At 32.6% G+C, this 20,616-nt stretch overlaps 3 protein-coding genes across 3 annotated transcripts; all 3 read right to left on the minus strand.

The window, feature by feature from the left end:
* Nucleotides 1-219: 219 nt before the first annotated feature.
* Nucleotides 220-6,994, minus strand: LOC145805285 (uncharacterized). The gene is made up of 6 exons (XM_082900402.1): nt 6,815-6,994; nt 1,589-1,730; nt 1,320-1,489; nt 875-1,209; nt 650-833; nt 220-409 (listed from the first exon to the last, which is right to left on the minus strand). The coding sequence occupies exons 2-6, from the start codon at nt 1,633-1,635 to the stop codon at nt 246-248; spliced, it is 900 nt and encodes a 299-aa protein (XP_082756528.1). The 5' UTR covers nt 1,636-1,730; nt 6,815-6,994; the 3' UTR covers nt 220-245.
* A 1,515-nt stretch (nt 6,995-8,509) lies between these two features.
* LOC145805286 (MATH domain and coiled-coil domain-containing protein At1g31390-like) lies at nt 8,510-9,530 on the minus strand. Its single transcript, XM_082900403.1, has 4 exons — nt 9,431-9,530; nt 9,144-9,285; nt 8,958-9,040; nt 8,510-8,790 (listed from the first exon to the last, which is right to left on the minus strand). The coding sequence occupies exons 1-4, from the start codon at nt 9,528-9,530 to the stop codon at nt 8,510-8,512; spliced, it is 606 nt and encodes a 201-aa protein (XP_082756529.1).
* A 1,703-nt stretch (nt 9,531-11,233) lies between these two features.
* LOC114272668 (uncharacterized) lies at nt 11,234-14,202 on the minus strand. Its single transcript, XM_082901866.1, has 6 exons — nt 14,053-14,202; nt 12,810-12,951; nt 12,549-12,718; nt 12,152-12,434; nt 11,890-12,056; nt 11,234-11,636 (listed from the first exon to the last, which is right to left on the minus strand). The coding sequence occupies exons 1-6, from the start codon at nt 14,132-14,134 to the stop codon at nt 11,479-11,481; spliced, it is 1,002 nt and encodes a 333-aa protein (XP_082757992.1). The 5' UTR covers nt 14,135-14,202; the 3' UTR covers nt 11,234-11,478.
* Between the last annotated feature and the right edge of the window lie 6,414 nt (nt 14,203-20,616).

The following is a 20,616-nucleotide window of genomic DNA, read 5'->3' on the forward strand; positions in this document are numbered from 1 at the left end:
ATTTGCAACTGCTAATTATATATTTAATTGGATCTTTAGACCATCTCCATGAATTTAATTCAATCTAACATACTCCAAGGCGAGAATCACAACCAGTAAAAAAACGGGCGCATGATAAAAAGTTCTCACATTGCATAAAAGTTTCTATCTCATAAGTTTGTCCATGCACAAGATGATAACGGATTAATACGACAAGGATACTACTAAAACTCCTTGTATTACTGGGATAAAAGCCTCGCGCATATTTACTTGGAGAGATTATTCACTGTGGATAAGACACTGACTTCAGCTTCAATAATTAAAGTGTCCTTCACAAGGAAGCCCTTAGAAGCATCATGGAGCTCAGTAAATGACAAGAACGAATGGTTACCCCAGCCAACGGATGTTGAAGCAGAGAAACATTTGGTGCCTGCAAGAGAATAGTTAGACAATTTTTTTTTAGATTACAAAAAGGACCTATTTAAATGAAAAGTGGAGTCTCAGAGATATGACTTCTTCAGAGTCTGGTCAAACTTAAATTCCACTTAAATATTTGTGTTTGTTTCTTGTATTTGTGAAGGGAAAAGAAGAACAGAGGCATATTCATGTTGCCAGAGGCACCTAATTAAGATCTTCCGATGAACAAAAAGTAGTAGAACTGTAATATCACCTGTAACTTCCACATGCTGGCTATAGATTTGGTTCCTTATGCGCAACTTGTATTTTGCATATGTTTTCCGTTCAGAAGGAAAGCTTTTCGAATCATCTAACTCTAAATAGAGGGACAAACATTTACCCTCTCCTGTTGCCTGTCCTTTCGGATAGAGCCGTACCCTCCTGATTAACTTCGTTAGAGGAAGTTATAAAAAGCTGTTATTTTGATATTTCAATGTGCATATATTGTAATTTGAAAGCAAAGAAAATTAAAACATAGCATATACCACTCTTGATTTCCAATAGTGAAGACAGCAGAATAATGAATTTTGGAAACTAGAGATGAGAACTTATCAATCTTCCAAGTGTAAGTAATGTCGAGTCCTTTTTTCAGTAAAGTTAGACACTCTCCTCTGCCAGTACAATTCATAACAACTACTTCTGCTCCAAACAAGCACGTGTCTCTGATGAGGTATCCATTAGCAGCATCGTTGAAAGTACCAAGTGGGAGTAATTGGGGAAAACCCAATTCAGTTTTCATCAAATGAAAGCGTTTTACCTTCCCATTAACATCATCTAAGCATTATTCACCCAAAAAAAACATCATCTAAGCATTGGAATAGAATCACAAAATTTTTAACAATAAATTGAAATGAGATTGAATAGTTACTAAACAAACTACTTACCTTGGAAGGTCAGGTACTTGTCTTGAATATGATTATACACAAACAATTTGAAGCTCACATTGACCTCCCAACCAACAGGTAAATTACTTGTCTCTGCAATTAGCAAGTAAAGAGAGATGTGTCCTTTCCCTTTTCTTTGTTTATCGCCATTTGGGTAGAGCGACAATTTCCTTAAAGTTCAACACAAAAAAGACCAAAACAAGAATCAATTTATTTGTATCTTGAGATACAAAACAAATGCTTACAAATAAAGAATATAAAACTCAAACCATTTGTAGCCACTGGCTTCAAAAATGTCTGATTCATAATTCTTCATTCCAACATCTAACAGTAATTGTGAGAGTAGTGAGAATGACTCAATCTTGAGAAGGTAGTGAGCTGGTGGTATATCTCTTAGTGATCTTGTTACTTCTGCGGAATGAAGAGATAAAAATGTGAAATTACTATGAAAGATCTAATTTGCTTTGCATAGATTCAATTCAACTCATCTTGACTGTCCAATGCTCTATTTATTATATAGTTGTCTTTACGGAATTTTTTCGCAGCCATTAATGAACAGTCTTCCCTAGAACAAACAGTAAGCTAGGAGAAAATCTACCCACCAAGGATCAAACCATATTATGGTTCGGTTTAGTTTGATTTAAGAGAAAATCTAGGACCAAGTGGTTATTTATGATTTCATAAAATGAGAACATAATCAAATCTCGAGATGCGAATTAGTTATGTTTGAAACCACGTTTTCTAATAACTTAGCATCATTCGTAATTTGTTCACAAAATATTGTTTAATATATCAAACATCAAGCAAGATATTTTTTTTTTTCAAACATTAAACAATCTGTCATCATTGATAACCTTCATCATTTTTCAAACAAGAAGCAACGATATTAGGTAATAATATAAATAAGGGTTCTTAAAGTGTATGATAATAATAAGTTATTTATGTCTATATATATCAAAATGGTACAGTTTGATTCTAAATCAAAACTATGACTAGAAATTTGTGAATCAAATCGTGAATTGCGATGTACCTATTTTGCAAACTACGATCAAATGAATATTAAATAAACCAAAGAAAGTCTGGACTGAATTGATTTATGATTTTTTTAAAAAAATATTTTTGTGCAACTAACTTATTACTTAAAAGTAGATGATGTAAAACACCAAGCACGCCATGTCTTGTCAAAACTCCTAGAGTCCTAGGTGGTCACACAAAATCATATATAGTGCACATATATTCAAATAGAGAGAGAGAGAACTAAAGTTGCTAGAGAGAGACTACCAAAGTTGCCATTGTCATGAGGAATGGGATGGCATGTTCTCTCTTCCATGTTTGATGCCTTCTCCACAGATTTTTTTGGTTGAGCAACTTCTATTATATACAACTTCTATTGTATATGTTTAAAGCAGGGACTCTTTTTCTATGCCCTTAATTTAAGGGAGGGATTAATATTCAGCATAGAAGATCAAAGATACAGTAGAGTTTCTGCTACACTCCACCTTTTGGTAATTAATTTTTTTTTTCTCACACTGTCAACTAAAATTCTCCCTTATTTTAAACCCATGGACACGATTTTATTCCTAGAAAAGATTAAAAAAAAATAGAAGGATAAATTACATTCACTGTTGGAAAAGTAATTTGATATTTTCAACCAAATATCATCTAAAATTAGATGCAGATACCATGAGTAAATTTGCTTTGAAAAATTATTAAATAGTATGAAACATGTTGTCTAAGAGCATCTCCAATGGTAGTAGGCATTTTACCTATCTAAATATTACTATAAAATACACATTTTATTTTGCCTGTCAACGATTTCATGTTTCTACCCCAACCATGCTCTTTATTTTAGCTATTCATCCAAATACTATTAACTTCATAGAATGCCACGTCAGCAACAAAGATGGAGGGAAATAATCTTAATGATTAAATACATTTTGCCTAGCCTTGAAGGCTAGCTACATGTAGCTAGCGAATGTGAGCTGAGCCAAAATGCCTAAGCATATGCCTAGTGCATTGGAGTTGAAAAAAGTGAGTCATATTAGGTATTTTGACTAACAAGCATCATATGCCTAGTGGGTTGGAGATGCTCTAAGTGGGGTTGTCTCTATCTAAAAAAAGGAAAAAATGGTGTTGTCAACCAATAAAAAATTGCAATTCACACTTAAATTGTAATCTCTTTTCTTTTAATTACTTAAAGAAAGTGACTCACTGTATTCCATTTGTAAGATTTTCAACTATGCCATTAGTTTAGATTAAGAAATATTACTATTAAAATTTTACCAAATTATTACATATTTATGATTTTAATAATTGAAAAATGTAGAAATCCCTTAGATATTGATTTGTGATTATGTATCAATTTTAAACAGTATATAACAATCCTAATCAAATAATCAAGACAAATCAACACAACGATTTTAACGTGGAAAAATCACAATTGAAACACCTCCAATTGTGATAAAAAAACCACGGGCAACAGCCACAAAACAATCCACTAAGAAGATATAAATGAATTACACAGGTATACTCTCAATTACCTAGCGAATTCACGCCCGAATTGAACCAACCCCTATGTGCCTCTTCCAACCCCGTCTTCACCTCGGAATTGTCTTGACGATGAGCCACTCCAGAATCCATCAAAGTTTCAGGCTCGAATTCTTCAGAATTCACCGAAGAACAACTCTCTCTTTTGTGTAGAACAAACAAATAATCCTTTGATGTATACTCTTTAAACCATGAGTTGAATACTCAATTAAAACATCAAAGAAAACTAGCAAAATATCCTCAGATATAAACCTTAATATCCAAGAAGAAGATCTGGAGGAGTAATCCTAGATTTGGAGCAACATGCGAATTTATAGAATTTGAAATCGCAAGGTCCGCTCGAGTGTGGGAATTGACACTCGAGCAGGGACATTATATGAAGTGTTCCAAACCAGGATATATGCTCGAGCGTGGATTTCGATGCTCGAGCGTGAAAACACGGATCACAGTATATTTGCAGACTCACCAAACTTCTGGAACTCAGCATTCTCCGCTCGAGCGGGGAAATGGACGCCCGAGCGGGGAGGCAACTTTGAATGCATTTTTGCATTTTGCTTTGGGGGCCCTGCCCCTCGACCCCGCTGTGGCGCTGCCCCGGACCTGCTAAGGGGCGCTGTCCCCTGGACCCCCGCGAGCTGACCGGGCAGCTCGATCCCCGTCATAATCAATGAAGTGGCAATCTTGAAAGTATTAACATCACAAATTTCTCTGCAAGGCTCGATTCGGGTTGGATTCGCATCTAAAAAACTTATAGCCTCACTGAAATAAAAGTGCGAAAAAAAATACAACTGAAAGAAGTTTTGTCAAACGGGACTGCCAAGAATAAAAACCTAACAATAATTAATATTTATAAAATTTACTACTTATTTATAATATTTCCCCCTTTAGATTACCACAGGTGCTTTGGAGTAACCAATAATTGCCCATTGACTTTGGGACTTCTTATTAATTGATTACATTTATGTACATAAACTAGGAATTAAAAAGAATTTCAATTTATGTACATAATTAAAAAATTAGAGAAAATTTCAAATGAGGATTAAATTGAGAGTCTACCTTGATCCTATTTTGGTGAAATTAAATTGATCTGACATTGGTGCCTACTGGATCGAATTACTTCCTTCTTTCTCTTTTTTTTTTTATAAATATAATTTTAAAAATAGTCTATTCATTTATATAAAAAAAATCTAATTAAATAATTTTTTATATTTGATTAATCTGATTTTTTTTTCATGAATGACTGATTTGATAAGCCCTATAAAATGAATGACTTAAATTGTTGATATAGGCAATAGTAGGCTTACAATATCCAAATCTAGACCCACCTATCCATGAATTGGATTGAAGGGAAGCCTATTTCTTCAAACAGCAGGTAAATGGAGAAAGCTATTTACATTCACGAGCCCTGCTGGAGACCCCCAGCAGGGAAGGACCCCCAGCACCCCCCCCTCCCTCCACGTGGGGGGCTGGCAATGGCCAAAAACTTAAAAAAAAAAAAAAAAAAAAAAAAATTGTTTTTTTTGGACCAATCAGTGAGGACCCCCAGTACCCCCACTGGGGGTCTCAAGCTTTATTCTTACATTCACTTACACTTCCGTAAGTCTGAAATTAGCAAAGCAAACAATAGTTTTACAAGAAACTATTATGAGGGTCAACTTTCTAACCACATTGATAATTTTACATTCTTTTTAGGGATGAGCTTGTCTCCAGTGAGGACTGGAGCATTCTATTAAGCCTTCATGGACCCACCACAGAACTCATATTGATTATCTAAACCGTGTAGAGCTCATTGAGTATTTTAACCTTGTAAAAAATCACATTTATTGGATATCAATAGCCACTTAATCAAAACACATTTGCATTAATAATTTATTTTTAAAATCTTAGTTACCATTAACACAAATTTGTTCTGATCAAATGGCTATCGATATCCAATTAACGTGATTTTTTACAGGGATGAAGTACTCGACGAGTCCTAAATATTGATCGGTTTGGATCATCGATGTAGACTCCGTGGTGAGCCCATAAAACCCAACAATATATTTCAATCTAATTTCCGACGGGAGACAAGCCTGGGCCTTCTTTTTACTAATACATAAATAAATCATAAAATGAAATACACACTCACAAGCTTGTGGGTCTCATATAATGTGTGATCTGCAAGCATCTATGTTGTTCAATCTCCTTCTGCCAGGTTCTCAATAATGTTCTCCACTCAAGTGATAAACAGAAACGGATCGAGCGCTAGGCAAATAAGACTTTTGCCCAAGTCCTCGTACAGTAAGAGGCCTCACTTTTATGTATTTTAATATCATAAATATAACTTTGCAACTGCACTGTAAGGAGAGCTATCTTCATCATGAAGGTTTAAATTTGTTTTGGGAATTTATAGTTTTTAAACTTGAACATAATTAGTAATTTTAGATTTCAACATAAAAATGAAAAATATATTTCAATAAATTTTTTAGGAAGGTCTCATTTAAGTATTTATAGCCTTGGGCCTCGAACAAACTTGATCTGCCTCTGGTGATAAAGTTCGCTTGAGTCAACACAATCTGATGCAGGTACTCATTCATTCATACAATCCCTGTGAAGTCTATGCCAAGAAGAGGTACAAGAAGGATGAAGATCCAGCAGATTGAATTAAACTATAGGCGTAAAAATAAACAGGAAAATTATGTCACACCTACTGGTGTGATTTCAGCAGATTTTAAGCAATCCCCTAATAAACAATCTTATTTTGAACAGTCCCCTTATCTAAAAGAAATAACCACTAGTGTTTCATCACTTGAGAAGTCTCAAACTGCATACAAGACAAGATTCTAGCTCCATTGCCAATCAAAAAACAAAAAAAAAGGATTCAAGATGATATTAGCAGATTAACAAGGGAATGACAAGCACACAAACATCCATGTATTACTAAAATAAAAGCATCAGGGTACATTTACTAGGAAAAATTCTTCACTGTGGAAATGGCATTAACTTTGGCTTCAACAATCAAAGTATCATTCGCAAGGAAGCCCTTAGAAGCATCATGGAGGTCGGTTAATGACAAGAATGAAGATCTACCCCAGGCGAAGATTGAAGCAGAGAAGCATCTCGCAGCTGCAAGAGAACAATTTGACAATTATTTTTGATTACCGTAAAGATAAAATGTAAATGCAAAGGTCTCCATTATCTTCAAAAAAAAAAAAAAAAAAAATTTGTGAAAATGTAACGTCACTGTTTGTTCCACATGCTGGCCAGTGTATTGGTTTACGGGCAGCGTGTAATTTGTTGGATAATCTTCTTTGTATTTAATGAAATAAATTATGTTTGTGTACTAAACAACAAACGGAATACAAAAGAAATATAAGAAATGAAAGAGTTTGTTTGATTACAAAAATCAAACCAGAAGATGAAACAAAATAAATAAAACAGATTTTTATTTTGTTATAAAAACAAAATCAAAATCTGAAACAGAAACAGAAACAGAAAAAATAATAAAACAAAAAAATAAATTAATTACTTACCAAATTAATTTGTTGAACAAATTTTCTGATCAAGTCTAGTGTTTAACACTGTGTCCTTAAGACAGATTCGTCCTCTCCACGGTGCTTTTAGAATATGGACGTCTATCTCCCAGGATAAAATGATCAACATCAAACAATAGCAGCACTACAAATTGTTTGCACAACGAACACACTTTGTGTTTATACTCTTTCTCACAAGAAAACAATGCAGCAAAATGCAGAGTGAGTAGGCAGAATTAAGGACGAAATTTGGAGTAAGAATCAAATGAGAGGCTTGTCTATTTATAGGTGTAAAGGTGACTTTTCAGTTTGAATTAAACAGGTAATAAACCTGTTTGAACAGGTAGTAGATCTGTTCGGTTTGAATGAATAGATATGGCACTGTTTGGGTTTGAATTTGAACAGATAATTGAATTTGTTCGGTTTCTTTAAACAGATATGGACCTGTTTGGGTGTAGAGAAAAACCGAACAGATTTTTTCCGGAATTAATTTGAATTCTGGACGGACGGACGGACGGCGGCGCGCACGTGTGTTTATTTTTGAGTCCAATGGGTCTAGCCCACTTTGCCCATAACCTCCCTCTCTACAAAACTTGGGTGCTCCTTGGGGCCTACTCTATGTTACAAACCCAAGCCTTATAAACTCACAAAATCCTTCCCATCAAACTAATGTGAGACAAGCCTTTATCCAAACTTTTAAGGATTTTCTACCAAAACTTTATTTCCATAGAGCTCACTTTGGCTTTAATTTCCATTCACCCGATAATGGTTTTGAGCAACCAAATATACCACGTAAATCATAATACGGCATAGAACGCATTACCATTTAGATCCACCAACTCTGGCATATAGGTCCCACATAAAAAATAGACCAAAGTTAAGGAAAAATCGTATTTTCCAAAACCATTTCTAACATAACACGTATATTTTTTGTTCAGTTGGAAAGGTTCTCATATCATCTAACTCTAAAAAGAGGGACAGGCTTTTGGCCCTTTCTCTTGAATCTCCTTTGGGACAGAGCCATATCCTCCTGGATTAATTAGAAAAAGACAGAAAAATAAGTTATTATTGTCAGATTATCAATCTGCTCATCATAATCACAAGGAGTGAAGATGTTAACATTGCATACCACTACAGATTTTCAATAGTGAAAACATCAGAGTAATGAACTTTGTCATCTAGAGACGAGGATTTGTCAATCTTCCAAGTGCGACTAGTAACAAGTCCCTTCAGCACTGTTAGACACTCTCTTCTGCCAGCATAGTTTATAACAAAAACTTCTGCTCCAAACACGCACGTGTCATGGATGAGGTATCCATTAGAAGAATCATTGAACGTAGTAAGCGGTAGTAATTGGGCAAAACCCGACTCGGTTCTCATTCTATGGAAGCGACTTAGCTTGCCATTGGCATCTGAGCATTGAAATAGAAGTAAAATCAACTAGTGTAAAGATATTGATCATTAGTTATTAAAGATATTGAAGTTTTAATTACTTGGAAGGTCATGTATTTGTCTTGAATGTGATCATACACAAACAATGTGAATCTCACATTGACCTCCCAACCAAGAGGTAATTTACTTGTCTCTGCAATTACCAAGTACAAAGCGATGTGTCCCTTCCCGGTTCTTTCTTTATCGCCATTTGGGTAGAGAGACAATTTCCTTTAGCCCAAAAGAACAAAGAGTTGGCTCATATATGTCTTTAATTGGAATGAAAAGGAAAACCACAAAAACAAGAGTTTATTATTAACTCAAGTACTCTAACCATTTGTAGTCACTGGCTTCAAAAATGCCTGATTCACAATTCTGCACTGTAGCATCCGACAATAATTGTGCGAGTTGTGCGAATGACTCTATCTTAAGAGTGTAGTGAGCTGGTGGTATATCTCTTAGCGATCTTGCTACATCTGCAAAATGTTAAAGAGATCTAATTTGTTCTGTTTGTATAATCCTACTTATGTAGCATTAGTTCTTTTAAATATATATGAAGTACTCACATCAAACACATGAAAGGTTCTATTTGAATAAATTCCCACAAAGTCACTTTTTTACAATCAATAGTTTTACGATAAACTATAATGAGCGTCAACGCTGTTGTATCATGCAACTCATTTTTTTGCTTAGTGAAATAGCCTCGTGGCAGTCCAACCATTTTGGGGATCTTTAGGTTTACCCACCAAGAATCAAATCATATTATGGTTCGGTTTGGTTTGATTTAGGAGAAAATGTATGACTAAATCGCTATATACAATTTCATAAAATTTAAAACAAAATCAAACAATAAAACATCAAACTAGTTCAAACCATTTGAGATGCAATTTAGTTTAGTTTGAAACCACAGTTTCTAACTTGGCATCATTCATAACCTACTCACAAAATATTGTTCAATATATCAAATATCAAGCAAAACACAATTTATTTCAAACGTTAAATGACATGCCACATTGATATTTTCAAAAAATGCAACATTTTATCATTTTTCAAATAAGAAGCAACAAGTTATATATGAGATTAGGGTTACAAGGTTTGGTAATATAAATAAAGGTTCTTATTATGTATTCAAGTGTATGGTAAGAATTTATCTATGTTTATATATCAGAATGGTACAATTTGATTATAAACCAGAACTATGATTAGAAAATTGTGAATCAAAATCATGAATTGGGATTTAGACCAAACCAAATATTAAGTAAACCAAATCAAAGTCTAGACCAAATAGATTTATTATTATTATTTTTAAATATATTTTTGTGCAACCCTAACTTTTTAGATACATTTTAGTAAGATGCATAAAATTGCTTAAACTTTTAAAAATATTCACTAAAAAAAACATGAAAAACAAAAAATTTAATTTTCAAAAAATTAAATCCAGAAAATTAAAACCAAGTATAATTTTAAGATAAACTTTTATTAAGGTCAACTTTCTCACCACATTGTGATCATTCATATTCCATTTACTAATCTATATAATAAAGCAGAAAAGTTTTTGAATTTTCAACTTATTTTTGTATATTTGGACGGCTCAGATCTATTCAAATTATAAAATAATGGCTGAGATGTATTTTTTAAAAAATATCCTACATATACATTTTTTACTTTCCTACTTCTCTCTCTTACTTTTTTCTTTTCTTATCCATCCTTCCATGATCTCATGAATAATTCTATTTTTTACTTTCCTACTTCTCTCTCTTACTTTTTTTCTTTTCTTATCCATCCTTCCATGATCTCATGAATAATTCTATGAATGATTCCACCTTCCTCCCTCCCACCCTCTTTTCTTTTTATTTTATTTTTTTATTTTTTCCCATTTTTTATTTTTCTCTCTATTTTTTATTTTTTCCTTTTTGTTCACTTATTTTTATTTATACCGTGCCTGAAAGCACGGACATGCACTAGTATATAAATAAATCACAAAATGTAATACACACACTCACATCTGCTTATAGATCTCATATAATATAAGATTGTACATGTGTGCAATGATTTATTTTTGTATTAGTAGCATGGTTGTTCCGAATTTATACAATAATATGAGAGAGAGAGAGAGAGAATCCCCCAATCCAAGTCCAGAGCTTGTTGAAAATTTATTTCTAGTTTCGAAGTATAAATGCTCTTCCCGAAGGATTCCCAATGTTCTCAACTCAAGTGATAATTAGTCATTAAGGCACTGCAGAACAACACACATTGATGATGAAACTCATGGGGTTCATAAAATCTCTGCTAAGTGGCTCAATCATTGTTTCACATGAATATTCCAATGGACATTTTTAACCCTTAGATGGAAGATGTAAAACAGTACAAATACAAAAGAAACACCTTCTGCAAAGAAATAACCACTAATATTGGGATACTTGATATATAAACTACATAATATCACCATCTTTTTTTTTCTTTTCTTTTTTTTCAATACCAATTTTGATTCGTAAGCTAAGTACTATTCCACGGCAAATATCACAGACATAAAATTCAATCATAACAAGAAGTCTGAGATTGTATACAAGATTCTAGCTCATAAGTTGGTCCACAAGATGATAAAAGCAGATTAACAGGACAAGCTCACTAGCATCCTTCTATTACTAAGATAAAAGCCTAATCTATATTTACTCTGAGAAATTCTTCAATGTGGATAAGACACTGACTTCGGCCTCAACAATTAAAGTATCCTTCACAAGGAATCCCTTAGAAGCATCATGGAGGTCAGTTAACGACAAAAATGAACTGCGGCCCCAGCCAGAGGTTGGAGCAAAGCATGCTGTATCTGCAAGAGAGTAGCTGGACAATTATTGTTTGATAACCCAAAGGATCACCATAAATGCAAAAATCATCATCATCTCCAGAAAACAAATGGAATCCCATGGATATGATTTTTTTATTTTTGGGTTTGGTGAGGTTAGCTTCAGACTGGAGGTTTGAATATTTTGTATTTAAAAACATAAATTAGTAATGATCATGTCATCAGTGGCACCAAGATCACCAGATGAACAGAAAAATGGTGGAAATGTAACTTTCACCTGTAGTTTCAACATGTTGGCCGTGGCATTGGTTCCTTATGAGCAGCTTGTATTTTGCATACGTTTTTCGATCAGAAGGAAATGTTTTCCAATCATCTAACAACAAAAAGAGGGACAAGCATTTGTTGTTTGCCCTTGAATCTCCTTTGGGATGGAGCTTTAACTTCCTGGTTTTGTTATAGGAAATCATAAAAAGTACTTTATTGTTAGATTATCAATCTGCTTATTGTAACTGAGAGGAGCGAAGTTAATGATTGCATACCACTTCCGATTTCCAATAGTAAAGACTTCAGAATAATGAGTTTTGCCATCTAGAGATGAGAAGTTATCAATCTTCCAAGTGTAAGTATTGTCAAGTCCCTTCAATACAGTTAGACACTCTCCTCTGCCATTATAATTTATAACAAGAACTTCAGCCCCAAACACGCAAGTGTCGTGGATGAGGTATCCATTAGCAGCATCATTAAAAGTACCAAGTGGGAGTAATTGGGCAAAACCCCACTTGGTTTTCATCCTATGAAAGCGTCTAACCTTCCCATTGGCATCTGAGCATTGGAATGGAATAAAATCAGGGGTGTAGAGTAACGCACAAGGATGAAAATTTAAAAGCCTTACCCATGTTCAAATGAGATTAAATAGTTACTAAAGAATCTAACTACCTTGGATGGTCATGTACTTGTCTTGAATCTGATCATACACAAACAATTTGAAGTTCACATTGACCTCCCAACCAAGAGGTAAATCACTTGTCTCAGCGATTACCAAGTACAGAGAGATGTGTCCTTCCCCATTTCTTTCTTTATCACCATTTGGGTGGAGATACAATTTCCTTTGACACAAAAGAAGAGTCAGCTTATATATATGTCTTAATTGGAATGAAAAGAAAAACTACACAAAAAATATTTTATTAAGTACTCAACCATTTGTAGCCACCGGCTTCAAAAATATCTGATTCATAATTCTGCACTTTAGCATCCAACAGTAACTGTGCAAGTTCTGAGAATGACTCAATCTTAAGAGTGTAGTGAGCTGGTGGTATATCTCTCAGCGATCTTGCTACATCTGCAAAATGTTAAAGAAAACTAATTTGTTCTGTATTTGTATAATTCAGCCTATGATGCATGGGTTCTTTTAAATATATGAAGTACTCGTGTCACACACATGACGTCATAAGGGTTCTACTTGAATAAATTGCCAAAAGAAGTCATCTTTTTCCATGGCAATAATAATTAAAGAATCTCACTGTTTGCGTAATGGGAAAAACATGAAGTCATAAAAGGAGAGACTTTTATTCTTCCTTGATCACACCTTACACTTAGCCTCTTCAACACAAACATATAAAGCTCATAACCAACTCGACAAAGTCAGCAAAGAACAAGAAACTTTTATTTATTTTTATTTTAAAGCCATTTCATCACATCATGTATCTCAATTCTTCCCCATGCTTCTACTAATTACCATTTGTCTTTTACCAAATACAAGAGGCACTGGAGGAGTTCTAACTCCTTCCATATGTTTTTTTTTTTTTATATTAAATAATCAGAACTGATTGAGAGCTCTAAATAATAGAGCACTAATAGCTCTAATGAGGTAGAAAGGTTTAAAAAAAAAAAACACCTCATTAGTGCTCCCCTAGTGCTCTCTTTTTAGTGCTCCCAAGCATTTTTCTTAAACAATTTTCACAACATTTATTAAATAATATTATATTTACAAAGTATAATTTTTTAATATTAAAATACCTTGTGCAAAAAATATGCACCAACATTATGTATATATGTATGTATTTACAGTATAAATGTTGTTAACAGTACTAGTAAAAAAAATTGGGTATTACCCTATATAAAATCGAAGAGTCTCTTGAATACTTCTCATTCTCAATCACCAAACAATTTGTTGATTAGCTTCATAATTTCAGCATGATATTCAGTTAAATTTTTATAGTAAAAAAATCCACCCTTTTGCCTAATGCAATTTCACAAAATATGATCTGGGTGACAAAAACCCTAGCTTCTCAACCCAAAAAGACAGACACTACTTCATTCAACAGCATATGCCACAATACAAAAGCAAGTCTCTTATGCATACAGACTCTACACACACACACACACACACATATATATATATATATATATATAGCGAGAGAGAGAGAGAGAGAGAAAGTACCAAAGTCGCCATTGTCATGAGGAATAGGGTGGCATGATTCGTCTACCATGTTTTCCACCCCCTTCACACGCCGTGGACGCATAACTCTCTACGGGTGTGTTTGTTTCGAAGGAATAGGGCGTGGATTGAAATATTAGTTCCACTAGAATCCTAGTTTAATAGGTTATTGGTTATTTGAAAAATTTTGTTTTTCATAAATCTTATTTTATGGGATGGGATAGAAATTATGGGATAACTCATATTATGGGATTAGATAATGAGATTATATTTTTATCTTCTATTATTTAATTATATATTATATTTAATAAAATTTAAAAAAATTTAAATGTCTCAATTTAAAAATAAAATAATTTAATTTAATTTTTATTTTTGTTTTATTTATTTAATTTTTTAAAATATTTTTTTATAGATATTTTATTGATATTTTATTTTAAAATTTTGTTTATATTTTATTTAATTTCATTATTTTAATTTTAATAGATGTTTTATTTTATTTCATTATTTAATTATTATTATTATTTAAAATAAATTTATTTAAAATTCATATATTTTTATTTATATTTAATTTATTTAATTTTTAAAAAATAAATTTATTTAATTGTGCAAAAAATAAAATAAAATAAATTTTTATTTAATCTAGATAAAAATAATTAAAATATTAAAACTATATTTAATATTGCTATTACTTAGTAAATAATTGAAAACAATAAAATAGTCATTTGAACATTTATTCTTTTTCATAATATTCCAAACAAACATTTGATTCACTAAAAATAGTCCAATCCAGACATCTAATTCATGACTAAACAAATATAGAATACAAATCCAGTCCAACCAAATAGTCCGAAGACAATATATCCCAAGACTAATAGTCCGATAGATTATAATCTCACCTTATTCAATCCGTCCAAACAAACACCCTATACTGGTCTTCGTTTAATTTTCGACCTATTTTATGATAATTTCAACATCTAAAAAAAAAAAGATGGAATTAATAAAAGAGATGAGTGGATAACTACATTGAGACTCATAAGATAATGATAAAATATATATATATATATATATATATATATATATCTTCAATGATTATGTAGTCTACTTTCTTCTATGGAAGCATGAAATATTTTATTTATTTATTTATTTATGCCTCGCTTCCAGTTTAGAAAGTTTACATTAAGAAAAATGCTTGGGAGCACTAATTAATTAGTGCTCCCACTAATTAGGTGGCAGTGGGTCCCGTTATTAATGATGTGATGTTTTGGTCTTGAAGTTGTATTTTTTTTTTTTTTTTTACTTTTTTAATGCATTAGTGCTATTAGTGATGATATTTTTAGTGGGATGAATCATTGTTGTTACATTAAATAGGAAAACTATTAACCTATTCTTTTCAATTTTATTTTGACTTAACTAGTACTTAACACGTGCGATGCCCGACAAAACATATTCGTTTTAAAAAAAAAAAATTGCATAAAATTTAGTTAAATAATTTATATTTTTGAATATATAAAATATTTAAATTAATTGTTAAATTGGAGAAAAAAGAAGCAATAATTTAAAATTTAAATAATGATTCTAATAATTTATTTTTTATAATTTTAGTTGTATCATCTTATAAAAGTGTTACTTAAATTAACACATATATTAATTTTAAATAAATTATTTATATGTATTTTAATCATTTTAACTCTTATAAAAATGTAATTTACATAAATATATATAACAAATTTCATAAAAATAAATATTTTTAATATTTAATTTTTTTTTTTAAAAAAGTGAAAAAAGTAGAATAAAATTAATTGGTAAAATATATTTAGTATAATTTTATTAATTTTTGTTTATGGGTAATTTAGATTAAGTAGAAGTTTTTAAAATATTAAATTTTAGAAAGGATTTTGGTAACAGTATATTGATCTGGAATTTTAATATAAAAAAAGAAAGAAAGAAAAAAAAGAGAAGCTCTACATAAAAAAATAAAATAAAATAAGTTAAAGGTAAACAATATTTTTTATTTATTTTGATAATCTTAGTCCTATCGTTTTATAAAAATGTAATTTAAATCAATACATATAATAATTTAAAATAAATTATTTGTGTATATTTTAATAATTTTAGCTGTATCGTTGTGAGACCCCTAATTTTTGTAAACCCTATTAAGTCCCTAAATTTTGAGTTATTATAATAAAGCCTTTAGTTCTTCATGTATTCACAAATTTAACCCTAGAATCGAAAACGCATCGCGAATAAACCCGTACAAAACCAAATTAACCCCGATAGCTTAGTAATCAGTTTTACATGCTAATATTAATTACTTAACTATGAGACCCCTGATCTTTGCTATTTTATTTACACCCTTACTTTTGAACTATTGCAATAAAGACCCGCATTCCCTTCTTTATTTTCAATTCTAGCTATAAAGCCAAAAACGCGCGCCAACCAAAAACTCGCAAATCTTAATTGAACCCGGAAACTCAGGGATCATTCCAAGGCCCTAATAATAATTAAATTAATTCCCTAACTATATTTGCCGATCAAAAAGCCTAGGCTTTCGGTTCTCAGTACGACTCGCCATTTAATTCGAAATAAAGAAACTTTAACCGAATTGAAGTTTCAAATCCTAATTAAATTAAATACTACACTTAAATAAATATTCCAATACATGAATTAAACTCGAAACCCTCACATTTTTATTAAATCGCTAATTGACCCCAAACTAATGCTAATATATATATACACTTATACCTTTAAACCCATATTATACACTATATTTTACAATTTTTAACAATTGTACACAAGAAAAAAATAAATTAATTCTCTCAAATCAGCCCACATGGCCAGCCACCCTAGGGAATAGAAAATTATACAACTTTTTCAAACCATATCCATGAAATCAAGGAAAAGTGTTGTCAAGTACTCCCAAAACATGGAATCATGCCTCCACCCTAAGTCCACTCCTAATCAAATCCTAACTAGATCATGATTAATTATATAATTAAGGCCTCTAATCATTTATCATTCCATTAGATTCCAAATAAATCTAAAATATTCAATCCAATTCCAACCAATGAGCACTTTGGACCTTTTGCACTAATTTTCCTATAAAAGAAACCTCACCTTAGCATTTTACGTACAAGAACACACATACAAACACTTCATTCGGTTGAGAGGAAAAGAGGGGAAGAGGGTAAGCTTGGTGGAAAAAGGAAAGAAAGAGAAGGTCTTGCTAGCTAACCAACCAAGCTTCAAGTAAGCCACATCACCATCTCTCCTTCTATTTCCTTTTTCAAATACATGTTATTAGAGATTTAAAATCACATTTTTAGATGTGTTGTAATGGTATTCATGTGTTCAAAGTGGATGAATTTGGTTTCAATCCTTCTTCTACTCATATTTCCTCTTAATAAATGCAAAACTACCTTCTTCTTTCCATATCTTACATTATTTCCAAAGGCATCCCATCACTTCAAAAATATGAGTTATTGATACATTATTTAGTATATTTTCAACATAAAAGAAGTGAAAAATTTCCCTTAGTTGGCCTCTTTTCTCAGTAACCTTCTTATTTTGAGTATTATGCATAAAAAATCTATTTTTCAGCCAACTTTCAAAAATTCTAGAAAACTGTAGAAATCTGGACCTCGGTTTTATGTCAAAAACTTCCTTAAAGAGTTAGCTTTCAAGAAAAATTGGCTTCATTGAAAAAGAGTGAAAGGTTTGTAAGAAAATTTGATTTTCGTAACGATCGACGAATCTGGACAGCGCTGTAGTGTTTCTTAAATAACTAAAAATCTAGAAAAGCTATTTCATTTTCGAAACATGTTTTGAAAATTAGATTAAATCCTCTATGAATCATAGGAATGCTGAGTTCAGGAAAATCTGAAATAGCCCTTTTGATTTTAATCTTTAAATGGTACTAAATCTGAAATTTTCGTTTTAAATGAGTGTTTTATGCTCTTATGTTCATGAGTATGCTTATTTGTACATGATCATGTATTGGTATGATATTGCATGTGTTATGATTACATTCCTTATCTTCTTCAATTGATGATGCTCATGCTTATATGGATATTGCTATCTTGTTAAGTTATTCTAACTTTAATTTAAAACATTTAACTCAACGGAAACCTTAATTGGGGTAGTATTAGGTTTTCGTTCACTTGGATAATGAAGAGATGATAATGTATTAGGATTGATGGGATGTGCTCTCTAATTAAAGGTTAAGTCTTGTGCAAGCAGTTATCGTATAAACCCAAGAATGGAACGGACGTATTCAGATTCTTTGTGATGGTTTGATTGGCGAGATAAGGTTGGGTCCAGATGGGACATTCAGGAGAATAAAAAAAATTAGGAAGGATAAGGTTAGATTCAGGGTGATAAAACATTTTTCTTTTCGTCGTCCCTTTTGAGGCCTTGCGGTTGGCGCTACGCGGTATATAACCGTTGGTAGGTATCCGAGGTAAGTTCTGCAACAAAGCAGCAAAAAAGGGGGTTCCGAATAGTCCGGTGTCCAATTCTTGTGGTTTAATTAGGAGAATGAAATCTCTTTGGGGGATTTCTAGATTACTAACATCTAACCTTGTAATCCTTTATTATTGAACAATTATCATGCTTCATTACTTGCTTGTTATAATTGTGATGGTGCATTGGACTGAGAAAAAGGGACGCGGTGTGTGTGCATTTACTAGGCATTCAAAACTCATGGCGTTTAATGTCAGGTATTGAAAACTATTAGACCAGTCGAAGGCAAAGCTGAAACATTTAAAGATGTACGGCTACTCTAGGAGGATTAGAAACTAATTTGTAAATATGTTTTGAGATTGTAAATGATAGATCCTGTGACACTTTTGTTTTTGGATCTGCTCGAGCGTCAAAAGACACGCTCGAGCAGAAAATCTTAACTTTCAGTATCCTTTAAGTTTATAGGCGGGATGCTCGAGCGCAAGAGGTGGCGCTCGAGCGGAGAATGTTGGCTCCCAGTTGTTTCCCTAAAGGTCTGTAAAACTACTGTAACTTGTCATTTTAAGCTCGAGCGAGGGATTCGTCGCTCGAGCGGGCCTCTTAGTTTGTGTCATACGCTCAAGCGGGAAAAGTTGCGCTCGAGCAGACTGTGCGGATTCAGCAACTTTAAAAACGTGATTCTAGATCTTTCCTTCCACTTTTCATTTCTATCTTCCCTCTGCTCCCATCCTTTATGAAAAACCCTAGTTTCTCACTCTAAAATACCTTCCATTCTAGTAAGATTTGGCTTAGATCATCTAACAAAAAGTGAAGAACACTTGGAGATCTTACTCTCCCGCCGTTTGGATCTTGATTTTGCGAAGGATTCTTCAAGAGGCTTCATTTTCTTCCTACTTGTAGAGGTGGGGATACTTTTACCCTAGTATTTCTTTGCTTTGAAGGGATTTCATGGTGTGGTTGTGATTCATGGGCCAATTTGAGAATATTGTTAGATTGTCCCCATGTTCTATATAAGAAACTATTTTATTTGACTCTTGTTTGATTTCTTACACTCTCCTCTCAAAACATGGATATAAATAGTGTTGGAACCCATTTATGTGATAAACAAGACAAACCCTTAAATTTGGTAAAACCCTAAATTTTCAATTTGAGTTGAAGACCCCAAAATTGAACAAAATTTCCTTTAACTCTTGGAATGTTGTGAACAATAAAGAGGTGAAAGATGAGGAAATTGTTATGGTAAATGAATTGAGGCTTGGATGTTATTTTCTTTAAATTGTGGTGTTGTATTCCATTCGTTGGCAATGTTGGATGCTTGTTGATTGAATTAAAATGTGATTGAATTGTTGTTTGTGCATGAGGCCAGGTAGGTGTCACGACCCAAACCCGCCCTATGGGTTTAGCACCGTAACCGGCCAGTAATCCGAGATTACCGAAGGCCTGCTTAACAGTAATACAGTAATATAGAGTACAAGGGCTGACGGAAGCCAAAACAGTAATTAAAAAATGTCCAATGATGTAACAACCCTCGTCACTGTTTACCGATTAACCACTGATTACTGCTAAACTGAGACTGATTGTGACTGATAACTGAAGTAATTGAACTGATTGAAATACTGAACTAACTGACTGAAATCTGAAACTGATTGATTGACTGTATCTGTTTAAATGCATTTTTTTATCTGTTGCTTGTTAATTGATCTATTCGTGTTTTTATGGTTAATTTGCGAATTGAAGGCCTTATCGGCGGCTGAATCTGAAATTGATTGATGTTCTATGATCGTTAGAATTAATGTGAATTTATGGCATATTTATCTGATAACTGATTTGGTATGATTATTAGATTAAATATTGATAAATTGCATAGTTGGCCTTAATTACATTAGTGCCACCTAGTGACCCACTACTTGGACTATTGTTGAGCCTTATTACACTCTATACAAAACTTTTTCATCAGCCTTTCCTTGTCTCAACCGACCAAGAGAGGGAGAGGGAGAGAATTGATTTGTTCTTGACAGAATTGCTTGGAAATTAGGAAGATTAAAGGAGTTCTTGCAACATTGAGCCTCCATACCTCTAATTCAAGACTTAGGTAAGGAAATTCAACCT

The sequence above is a fragment of the Camellia sinensis genome, chromosome 13 (assembly GCF_055761805.1).
Source record: "Camellia sinensis isolate YWXY chromosome 13, ASM5576180v1, whole genome shotgun sequence".
NCBI lineage: Eukaryota > Viridiplantae > Streptophyta > Magnoliopsida > Ericales > Theaceae > Camellia > Camellia sinensis.

What these genes read in the sequence shown, in the direction of transcription:
- LOC145805285 (XM_082900402.1), bottom strand. Translation starts at nt 1,635, where the DNA reads ATGAAGAATTATGAATCAGACATTTTTGAAGCCAGTGGCTACAAATG. An exon ending in GCTTTCAAATTACAATATAT is followed by an intron (nt 834 to 874) that starts GCACATTGAAAT and finishes TTATAACTTCCT; the next exon opens with CTAACGAAGTTAATCAGGAG. An exon ending in CCAGCATGTGGAAGTTACAG is followed by an intron (nt 410 to 649) that starts GTGATATTACAG and finishes ATTCTCTTGCAG; the next exon opens with GCACCAAATGTTTCTCTGCT.
- LOC114272668 (XM_082901866.1), bottom strand. Translation starts at nt 14,134, where the DNA reads ATGCGTCCACGGCGTGTGAAGGGGGTGGAAAACATGGTAGACGAATCA. An exon ending in GAAGCCGGTGGCTACAAATG is followed by an intron (nt 12,719 to 12,809) that starts GTTGAGTACTTA and finishes TTTGTGTCAAAG; the next exon opens with GAAATTGTATCTCCACCCAA. An exon ending in CCAACATGTTGAAACTACAG is followed by an intron (nt 11,637 to 11,889) that starts GTGAAAGTTACA and finishes ACTCTCTTGCAG; the next exon opens with ATACAGCATGCTTTGCTCCA.
- LOC145805286 (XM_082900403.1), bottom strand. Translation starts at nt 9,530, where the DNA reads ATGGTTGGACTGCCACGAGGCTATTTCACTAAGCAAAAAAATGAGTTG. An exon ending in TTATCGTAAAACTATTGATT is followed by an intron (nt 9,286 to 9,430) that starts GTAAAAAAGTGA and finishes AACATTTTGCAG; the next exon opens with ATGTAGCAAGATCGCTAAGA. An exon ending in CTTGGTAATTGCAGAGACAA is followed by an intron (nt 8,791 to 8,957) that starts GTAAATTACCTC and finishes TTCAATGCTCAG; the next exon opens with ATGCCAATGGCAAGCTAAGT.